This window comes from Arvicola amphibius, chromosome 6, assembly GCF_903992535.2.
Source record: "Arvicola amphibius chromosome 6, mArvAmp1.2, whole genome shotgun sequence".
NCBI lineage: Eukaryota > Metazoa > Chordata > Mammalia > Rodentia > Cricetidae > Arvicola > Arvicola amphibius.
In genome coordinates, this window is record NC_052052.2 from 34,910,409 (window position 1) to 34,920,884 (window position 10,476).

Consider the following 10,476-nt stretch of genomic DNA (forward strand, 5'->3'; position numbering starts at 1 on the left):
CCCAGCAGCCACCCCCCCATAGCCGTCCTATCTCCAGCCTCCAGTTGCTGTGTCCCCCACCATTGTGGTGCTCCTTTTTTCTTTTGTTTAAGATTTATTTATTTATTTATTTATTTATTTTTGGTTTTTTCGAGACAGGGTTTCCCTGTAGTTTCTAGAGCCTGTCCTGGAACTAGCTCTTGTAGACCAGGCTGGCCTCGAACTCAGAGATCCGCCTGCCTCTGCCTCCCGAGTGCTGGGATTAAAGGCGTGTGCCACCACCGCCCGGCTATTTATTTTATTTTATATGCATGAATGTTTTGCTTACATGTATGTCACCACCTGTTGTGCCTGGTGGCTCCAGAGGCCAGAAGACAGCATTGGGTCTCAGGAATTGGGGTGATGGATGATTGTGACCACCAAATGGATGTTGGAAAGAGAAGCTGGTCCTCTGAGAACAAGTGCTCTCGACTGCTGAGCCTCCTCCCTTGTCCATACCCTGGTGCTGTTGCTTCCTAGGCTCAGTCTTGTTCACATTTCAGGGCCTTTGTCCTTACTGATTCTCCAGCGTGGAAGACCTTTCCCTGGCTTCACATGGTCTGCTTCACATCTCTGAAATAATCGCCCCTCTGTTTCTTGTCGTTCTCTCTTCCTGCCTTATTTTGCTTCAGAGTATTTGTTCCTACCTGATATATTGCATATATTTTTAATTTCACACACACACACACACACACACACACACACACACACACACACACACACACACAGAGAGAGAGAGAGAGAGAGAGAGAGAGAGAGAGAGAGAGAGAGAGAGAGAGAGAGAGAGACTCACCACCACCACTCTGGGGATTGAATTGAAGGTATTATGGGTACTCCTGCTGAGCAAGTGCCCTACCAATGAACTATATGACCAGTCCTTTTTATATTTTTTGTTTCAAGACAAGGTTTCACTAAGTTACCCAGGCTGACCTTGACCTCATGATCTCAGGCCTGGGTGTCTAGACAGCTGAGGTAACAGGCCTATGATGTTAGACCTAGTACATTTATAGATTTTTTTTTAATTTTATCTTTATGTCCATGAAATGTAAGTTCCACGGAGTTAGGGGCTTTGGTACTTGGTAGGTGGGTATTTAACGCGTAGTTAATACATAAATGTACAATGTGTATGGTATAACGTCTGTGTATAGATGACTGTTGTGTGAATTGACACCTATGAGAATGTATGTGAAACTTGGAACGATGGCATTGAATTCTGGGTAGGTAAGATAGTTTCTGTGAATGCTTTGCTGACAATGTCTTTGTATGTATGTCTGTGTGTGCTGTCTGTGATTGTGTATGTTTGTATGGTTGTGTATATATATATATATATATATATATATATATATATATATATGTCTGTTTCAGTAAGAACAGGGAGCTGAGACGGCTGGACATATTCCCCTAGGAAAAGAACCCGCATTATCTCAGCCTTTCCTTTCTGCTTCCTCTATCCAGGCAATAAATACACCTCTGTGTCTTCGAGTGGCTGCAAACAGGGAGTCACTTTCCAAAACTGACATTTCAAGCTGATGCAGAGTGGGGTGCTCTCAGAAAAAGCAGGTGACCTGGTGCAGGTGACCTGGGACTGATGGGGCCTGGACAGCTTCTTGCTTATATAAGACAGCTCACTAGGAAGGATGTGTTCCTTGATAACCTCCTTCTAGGAGCAATTGACTGCAAAAGAAGGCGACCTTAGTGACATCGAGCGGGGCAGGCCTTGGATTGGCTGTCTGCCTTAACGTGACTTTCTTCTTTTCCTAAGCCTGCAAATGGGGTTTGTGGCTCTTGGCTTGCTTGCCTTTTGGAGATTTGTGAGAATAAAAGAGGTAATGCCTGTGAACGTGTTACAGTAAGAGCAATAGTTTTATGTCTGTGAAGCATGTTAGGGTTTTAAATCACCCTCTCATCAGAGCAAATGCCTCAGTAGGGAATCCAGCTCTGGACTTTGCTCCAGGGAAACGCAGCGGTGTAGGCTGAATAGATGCCTGTGTAAGTCGATGATGTACACGTGAGTCAGCACCTGGGGACGTGAATGAAGAGAGGGTTATATAATGTAGCAAATGGATTGGGCAGTCACGAGGACTAACTTGTTTGTTTTATTTTGAAGCAGGATCTCCTTGTAATTCGGGCTGGCCTTGAACTAGCTCTGTAGCTGAGGATAACCCTGAACTCCTGATCTCCCTGTCTCCATGCCCCCAGTGGTGTGATTAAAAGAGTGGGCCCCTAGCTGGGCGGTGGTGGCGCACGCCTTTAATCTCAGCACTCAGGGAAGCAGAGGCAGGTGAATCTCTGTGAGTTCGAGGCCAGACTAGTCTACAGACTGAGTTCCAGGACAGTCAGAGATACACAGAGAAACCCTAGGCCATGTCATAAATATTAGTCCTCAGTAACCCCAGGTGAGCCCTATTGTGAGTGCCCTTTTCTGGATACAGAAACTGAGGGTCAGAGAAGTTAAGTGAATTGTCCAAAGTCACAAAGCTCCAAAGGACCAAAGCTGTGATTCCAGCCCCAGCCATCTAACTGCGCATCCCGAGTCCTGCGGAGTGAATGACTGGATGAGTGGGTGAATGAAAGAGGAGTCCCGGGGCACTCTGTGGGCAAGGGCACCTTCTGATCTGGTGTAGAAGTCCTTGGGGTAAAGTGGGTACTGAGGTTCTTGGCTGGGGTCCATGTTTCTCCCAGGATAGAATGCAACAGCCTCACCTCATGATCCTTCTCTCTCTTTCCACCTGCAGGCGGATACCGCCATGCAGCACTACGGGGTGAATGGCTACTCCCTACATGCGATGAACTCACTCAGCGCCATGTACAACCTGCACCAGCAGGCAGCCCAGCAGGCCCAGCATGCCCCTGACTACAGGCCATCGGTGCATGCACTTACACTGGCTGAGCGCCTAGCTGGTAAGGGCCCTGGGGACCTGCCTGGCCATGGGAACAAGATGCTGGGGAATGAAAAAGGAGGCTAGAGAAGACAAATGGGGGGTATGTGCAAGCAGCTTATTCTAGGTATCTTAGAAAGCCTTAGGTCACTTAGGAACAGATGACAAGCCAAAATCTGTGCTCTGCTGGCTTTGGATACATTTATATAACATCTGCGCAAGTGCCTGTGGGATAGGCTTGCTTGTTTGCACTGTGCTGGTCCTAGAGCTGCCTCAGCCTTCAGTTCCCTATAACAAACCTGCAAAGAAGGAGACTGGAGATACAAAGTATCTCCCTATAAGTATTGGCTAAATGCCAGGCTGCTCTGTGGATCTCTCCCATCTCTTTCTCTTTTTCTCTCTCCCCATCTTCAAGCCCCATGAAGAAGGTTACTACTTCATTTTATAGACAAAGGAACTGAAGCTCAGAGAGAATAAGTAGTGGAGAGGGTGGGGGTCGGAACACAACAGTATGGCTAAAACTGTGGGGTCAGACTTGTAGTTAGTTGTCTACCCACTCACCTTTCCTCTCTGAACTCGTTTCATCTAGGATGGGGGTAGTGCTAGGACAACTGGCCGACTGTGAAGTGGTCAGCAAAGCCTGGCTGTGCTTACAGTCACTAGTACTCAATGCCCCAAGCAAGTCCTAAGCATCCGTGAGAGAGCTGTAGTCCGGTCCTCTGACTTGTGGTTGTCTTCCTGATTGCCTCTCCGCTGGTTTCAGTGCCAGTGCTTCTGTGGCTGTGATGAAATATCAGAGAGAAACAACTTAAAAAGAGGGGAGCCTTGTTTTGGGTCATGGTCTTACAAGTCTCGGGCCATGGTCAACTGGCTCTATTTGCTGTGAGATTGTATCAAGGCATCATGTCAGAGAGTGCATCACATAGTAAAGCTGTTTACCTCACAAAAGGCTGGAAGCAGAGAGGATGGGTCAAGGATAAGATAAACCCCTCAAGACATGCCCCAGAGGTCCACCCACTTCCTTCTCCTTAGCCTGTCTCTTGGCAGTCCATTTGGCCATGAATTCATCAATGGATTAATCCATTGATAAGGTTAGCAGTTTCATGACCAAATCACCTTTTACTAGTGCCACCATCTGGGGACAAAGTCTTTAACATGTGATCCTTCAGGCCATTTTATATCCAAATAATAACAATGGGTATGAGAAGGAGTTAATGACATTGATGGCGGGCTACAGTTCCTGGAAAATGATGCCGCCTAGTTAATGATGTTCCAGTCCAAACCAATCCTGTTGCATGGGGACTGATGCCCACGCCAGGTGGTGGTAAAGGACTTCATAGAATCCCTTGGAAGACAGAGTGCCCACAGATCATGAGAGGGCATGGTGATCAGAGCCAATGGTGGACAGTTCAGGGCAGCATGCTAGGCTGGTGAAGAAAGGAAAGCCAGCATGCCAAGAGGCAGATGCCTTTTGAAGGTGCTGCAAAGGGGGGGAAGGATTGGCAGGAGACCAGGCACAGGGAGGGGAGAGGGTCTGAGGACCATGCCTACATTGAGATACCAGACTGGTAGGGAGGATTTGGCAGCCAGTCCTACTCCTTTAGACCTTGCCAGGCCTCTGAGCAACTGAGTCCCTGGTCACCTTTCTTAGCTCAGTGTAGACATTAGTGTTCAGTGTGGCAGTGGTCAGTGCAGACCTGCCCCAGTATGGCTGCTTCCCTAGTTTGGAGTGAATTCCCTTTGTCTAATGTGATAATGACATCTATGATAGTGACATCTACCTCAAGGACTATAGCACAGAGATGATTCAGGACAGAAGCTCATGCACATTGATAGGAACAGAGGAACTGGGGTGTTTAGCCCACTTTCAAAATGCCAAAATGAAGGAGGCTCCACTAGGACATTTTTACGGAAATCTTACCTTCCATGGCAGGTGCTGCACCAACGAGCTGTTCTCCCCTTGAGTACCCCACCCCTTATAGTCCTTGGAGTTAGCAGCAGGATGCTGAGCTGCTGTCTCTCCACCAGCATGGATGTGACTAAGTGGTCCCTGTTCCTCTCCTGCCCAAGGGTAGCACCCATGACCTCAGGCCTGCCTGGGCTAAGATTGGGACAAGTTATAAAGGGTCTCTCCTTTAATTGAAGAAGTTCCAAAGACTAGAGTTTGCTGTCCATTTCCCATTTCAGGTTTTGTAGAAAGCTTCCCAACTCCAGAGGCACAAGAGGATGAGTCTGTGGTACTGTTCATAGGCAAAACCAACTTGAGTTCCCTCCAGCATCAACAGGGTCCATTTTTGTGTGATTGGAACATACAACCCAGGTGCCAGTCACCAGAAGGGAAAAGCACTGGACACTAGCCTGAGAGATACCATTCTGGCTGGTTTTCATGTTACCAAACACAAAGGCAAGCCTGTTGAACCAATACTCCACAGCCTGTGCCCCTCCCCTCTGAGCTTGTAGTGTGGGGATCCAGGCTGGGTGTAATAAGCCTGTCCCATGTGTCTAGGGCCCTGCTAAAGCTTAGCTTTTTGCTTAGGAAATACGACCAGGAATCCAATGTTTCTCCATCAGAGACATAGAGACCAAGGAAGAGAATGAGAGCCGATGTAAAAGAGAGGATGGTATGCCTGGTGAGAATTCCCCTAAGCAATCTTTGAGATCAGCACCAGCTGACAAACTGGCTTCCCAAGGCTAAGGGTCAATATTCTGATGCTAGGGAATCTTAATAGCCAGAATCCAAGGCCCACAGGAGATCAGAATCATCGAGATAGGGGTTTTTAGGTCATTAGCAGCATGTCATCTCAAAATATTATAGCATGGGGGCTGGAGAGATGGCTCAGTGGTTAAGAGCATTGCCTGCTCTTCCAAAGGTCCTTAGTTCAATTCCCGGCAACCACATGGTGGCTCACAATCATCTGTAATGAGGTCTGGTGCCCTCTTCTGGCCTGCAGACATACACACAGACAGAATATTGTATACATAATAAATAAATAAATATTTTAAAAAATATTACAGCATTTTGAGACTTTTTTTCTTTCTGAGATATGGTTCCACTGTATAGCTCAGGCTAGACTTGAACTCACAAGCCTCCTTGTCTTGGCCTCTTGAGTGCTAGGACTACAGTATGTGTTTTCATTATTGGTCTAGTATATTGAGACTTTAAGGATCTTGAGGTCTTACCTATCTACACACCCTTAATACCAGTTAGATCAGGAGGATACCCTCCAACACTCATGTGCCTGATAGCCATGTGGAGCTGAATTAGTCCTCGGTAGTTCTGAGAATGCAGGTTGACAGGAAGGAAATATTTTCAATACCAGCCAGTGGAAAGAGGGTGGGTGACTTCCAAGGGTCAGGGGTCAGCTCTGACACCTGTTTGGGCGTCCAAAGTGGGTCAGAGCATGATCAGATTCAAAACTTATTTCCCATAATTAAATGGGCCCCCTCTGCTTGCCTTCCAACGGCTGTACATTTCAAGACATCATCTTGGAGGCCCGTTATGGTTCCCAGCACCGCAAACAACGTCGTAGTCGCACGGCATTCACAGCCCAGCAGCTTGAGGCCCTGGAGAAGACCTTCCAGAAGACGCATTACCCAGATGTGGTGATGCGCGAGAGGCTGGCCATGTGTACCAATCTGCCCGAGGCCCGCGTGCAGGTAGGGTCCGCGAGAGGCTGGCTATGTGTACCCATCTGCCCGAGGCCCGCGTGCAGGTAGGATCCAACTCTCCCAACTGTACCTTACAGATGGGTGCTAGCCATCAGACTGGGGCCCAGTTATCCAGGACCTACCGTTTGCTAGGGCAGTGCAGAGATACATGCCTACTTCCCTCATTCCCATTTAGAAAGGATAGGTGGGGTTGGGTGGAGGATTATCACCTACACTTCTCCTGGCGTACCCAGGGTACAGTCTTTCCTCCCTTGACTGCTCTTCTTTGTGTCCCCCACCCCCAGGTCTGGTTCAAGAACCGCAGGGCCAAGTTCCGGAAGAAACAGCGCAGCCTGCAGAAAGAACAACTCCAGAAACAGAAGGAGGCCGAGGGCTCCCACGGAGAAGGCAAGATGGAGGCCCCAGCCTCAGACAGCCAGCTAGAGGCAGAACAGCCTCCCAGTCTGCCCACTGGTGATCCCCCTGCTGAGCTTCAGCTGAGTCTGTCGGAGCAATCGGCCAGTGAGTCAGCCCCTGAAGATCAGCCAGACCGTGAGGAGGACTCTCGCGCTGGGGCCGAGGAGGCCAAAGCTGAGAAGAGCCCTGGATCTGAGAGCAAGGTGCAGGGCTGCAAGAGGGGCAGCCCCAAGGCAGGTGAGGCTTGGGTGGGAGGTGACCCACCGGTCAGGGAGACCAGCCAAAGCCGGCATGATGGGCCTGAGTGTGTGATGTGGATCAGAGCAGGAGGGTCAATCACTGGCATTCAGGAGCATGACCTGTGACCCATGTCCGCCCTCTAGTGTGGCTGAGTCCTTGAAAGGTCTAGATAGATAGTTCCAGGAGAAGGGCTAGGCAGCAGGGAGGCTGAGGAGGGCGCAGGTGAGGGGCCGGCTAGAGCCCATTCACCATTTAGCAATTATGTACTGGTGTGTGCTGGGTCAATACCACACCTTTTTTTCTCCCTGGCAATGCTGAAGCATGCATGGGCAGCCCGTATATGGCGGTTCTGTTGAACTTGTCCATATTGGGCACGGTCTAGGTTGATGAGGACTAATGACCAGGCCTTTTCTCACAATACCATACTGTTGCTGAGATTCCCATACAGCAGATTTCACCCTGATTCAAACTTCTCTTAGGACTTGGCCTGCACTTTTTCATCTCAGGGGTCTAGTTCATTGGGAGCTCTTGTGGAAGGGACATCTGCTGAGAGGTCTAAAACCTGTGGATCATGACCCTCTGGGGGGACTGGAGGACCCTTTCTCAGAGGTCAGTCACCTAAGGCCATTGGAAAACACAAATATTTACATTATGATTCCTAACAGTAGCAAACTTATAGTTACGATGTAGCAACAAAAATAATTTTATGGTTGTTAAGAAGGTTGAGAACCTCTGGTCCAGAGAATGCTTTTTTTTTTTTTTTTTTTTTTTTTTTTTTTTTTTTTTTTTTTTTTTTTTTTTTTTTACTATGTAGCTCCAGCTGACCTGGAACTTCCTATGTAGACCAAGCTCCACCAAGGTCCACCTGCCTCTGCCTCCTGAGAGCTGGGATTAAGGGTGTGTACCACCACTCTTAGATGGGGATGGTTCTTTTTTAGGGCTAGGCATATCCATCTCTTTTCTACAAAGTTGCTCTGGCTGGAGCCTCCTCCCCTAGCCATCGTTAAGAAGAACAGAGCTCTGGCCTGAGGTGTATTCAAACACAAAGCTAGGCAAGGAGGGAGGAGATGAGGAGATGAGAGTCCTGGATATTCCTTGAAAAGATTAAGGGGCTCCCAGGATCTCAGGCATGGGTGCCCAGGCAGGAACCCTGGGGCTTGACAAGTCCCTCCCAACCAAATTCTGAGGGTCACTTTAGAGAATGCCCCTTGACATACACACACACACACACACACACACATATATATCCCTTGATATGGGAGGTGATGGTGTCAGCCAAAGACTGTCTTCACTGCAGGACCAAGGGGATAGGAAGCTGAGGGACCATCTCCTCCAAGGCCAATCCTCTTGTTCTGAATACTTGGCTCTTGTTCTCTGCTTGCAGATTCCCCAGGCAACCTGCCCATGACTCCTGCAGCACCAGGGGGAGGCCTCCTGGGCCCTTCCCATTCCTACTCCTCGTCCCCGCTCAGCCTCTTCCGTCTCCAGGAGCAGTTTCGCCAGCACATGGCAGCCACCAACAACCTGGTGCACTACTCGTCTTTTGAAGTGGGAGGCTCGGCACCTGCTGCGGCTGCAGCTGCGGCTGCTGCGGTGCCCTACCTAGGTGTCAACATGGCCCCACTGAGCTCACTGCACTGCCAGTCCTACTACCAATCCCTGTCGGCAGCTGCTGCTGCCCACCAGGGTGTCTGGGGGTCCCCATTGCTGCCGGCGCCCCCTACAGGCCTGGCACCTGCCTCAGCTGCCCTGAACAGTAAAACCACAAGCATTGAAAACCTTCGCCTCCGGGCCAAGCAGCACGCGGCCTCCCTGGGACTGGATACACTCCCCAATTGACTGTCTGGCTTCCAACCCAACCGTGGTCTTGTGTGTGCCCCTGTCTCAGTCCCATTTTTATTCCCAGAAGGTTCTCCCAGAACTAATCTTGAGAGCTCAGGGATGCTGGGGCTTGGAGTCCTCTCATCCCGTGTCCCTTCTGCAGAGTCCCAGGCCCAGGTGAATCCCACATACCCTCTGCATGTCCCTGCTTGGACCCCATGGAGGTCAAACGGGGAGGAGGTGAGCAACTGGCTAGATCCCCTCCTCAGTATTGTCTTCTCCCTCCTGGCCCTCCCCACTAGTAAGTTGATGTGTGGAATGTGAGATATAAATATAAATATATAAAACTATATTTTCAGGCATTGCCTGCCCCAGGCTCCTTCCCCTGCTCCCATCACATAGCCACTGCTACCTTTGGCTCTGGAACTCCCTTCCTCCCCCTATTTCCTCCCTCCCTCCCCCTTTCTTCCCTTGGCTCCCCTTCCCCACTGCCCCTATCTTGATCCTGTCTCCCTGCCTACCTGGATCTAACTGCTATGCCTTCCCTCTGCCTCTGGTTTCTTCCTTTGGTGCTGGCTGTGTTAGTGTCCTGTATTCTCAAATAGTGTTTTGTTTGGGGTTGTAGCTTTGGTTTTAGTAATATTGTTCCTTCCTGTTTCCCTCCTGCCCTGCCTGTCTATCTACCCCCTTAACCTGAACCCTCTGTAGGCAGCTCTTCCAAATCTATGTCCCAAGATTCAACAAAGCCCTACCTGGAGGCCATGGAGCGACAGGCAGAAGGAAGCCCTAGTCCCACAGTGTCTCCCGGATATCAGGAAGGGCTCGTCACCCTTTCTTCTCTTACTAATGATCTTGGAAGTACCAACTCCCCAGATTGTAGAGGGGCACATGATGTCATTGGCCTGTCTGGCAGCAGAATGGCTGCCATCATGGCAAGGCTCTGGAGTTCCTTAGCAGTGAGAGAAATCCTATAGCTTCCTGTCCCCCAGGTAGTCACTGGCATGGTAAGGGGTGTTCTTTCAGGTCTAGGCAACCTTCCTTGCTCTGTAGCCTTCCCTTACAAGGTCGTGGAACCTTGGGCAAGTCCAGTGCTTTCTGGGATGGTCTTGTCTGGATAAAAAGACTTATCAGATTCTGTTCATTTCCAGCCACCCGGCATTCTGTGTCCACAGCCTTGGAGGACAGAGGCCTTTATTTAAATGTAACTGTGACTCAGCACAGACAGTAGAGAAGCCTGATGTGTAGGCTCGAACATTAACGGCTATTTTACTGAGAAACAATGCGTCCCGCATACATGAAGCTCTCCCTGGGTACTGACTCAGTTTCCCTGTAAGTGTGATGGCTCCTTTCTAGGTGAGATAATCTGGATTCAATCCTACTTTTCTTGGATTCCAGTGCTAGCCTTGACGGGTTACTCCATTTCCATGTCCATTGTGGGGGTAGACAAGATGAA

At 49.4% G+C, this 10,476-nt stretch overlaps 1 protein-coding gene across 2 annotated transcripts; it reads left to right on the top strand.

Annotated features, from left to right (window-relative positions):
• Window positions 1-2,756: 2,756 nt before the first annotated feature.
• Window positions 2,757-9,041, top strand: Dmbx1 (diencephalon/mesencephalon homeobox 1). Of its 2 annotated transcripts, none has more exons than XM_038335170.1 (4): window positions 2,757-2,919; window positions 6,376-6,554; window positions 6,851-7,199; window positions 8,587-9,041. In XM_038335170.1, the coding sequence occupies exons 1-4, from the start codon at window positions 2,766-2,768 to the stop codon at window positions 9,039-9,041; spliced, it is 1,137 nt and encodes a 378-aa protein (XP_038191098.1). In that variant the 5' UTR covers window positions 2,757-2,765. The 2 variants fall into 2 exon arrangements, with proteins under 2 accessions (XP_038191098.1, XP_038191096.1); XM_038335168.1 differs by having other exon boundaries at window positions 2,766-2,917; window positions 6,359-6,554.
• The last annotated feature ends 1,435 nt before the right edge of the window (window positions 9,042-10,476 follow it).

What these genes read in the sequence shown, in the direction of transcription:
- Dmbx1 (XM_038335168.1), top strand. Translation starts at nt 2,766, where the DNA reads ATGCAGCACTACGGGGTGAATGGCTACTCCCTACATGCGATGAACTCA. An exon ending in ACACTGGCTGAGCGCCTAGC is followed by an intron (nt 2,918 to 6,358) that starts TGGTAAGGGCCC and finishes CTTGCCTTCCAA; the next exon opens with CGGCTGTACATTTCAAGACA. An exon ending in GAGGGGCAGCCCCAAGGCAG is followed by an intron (nt 7,200 to 8,586) that starts GTGAGGCTTGGG and finishes CTCTGCTTGCAG; the next exon opens with ATTCCCCAGGCAACCTGCCC.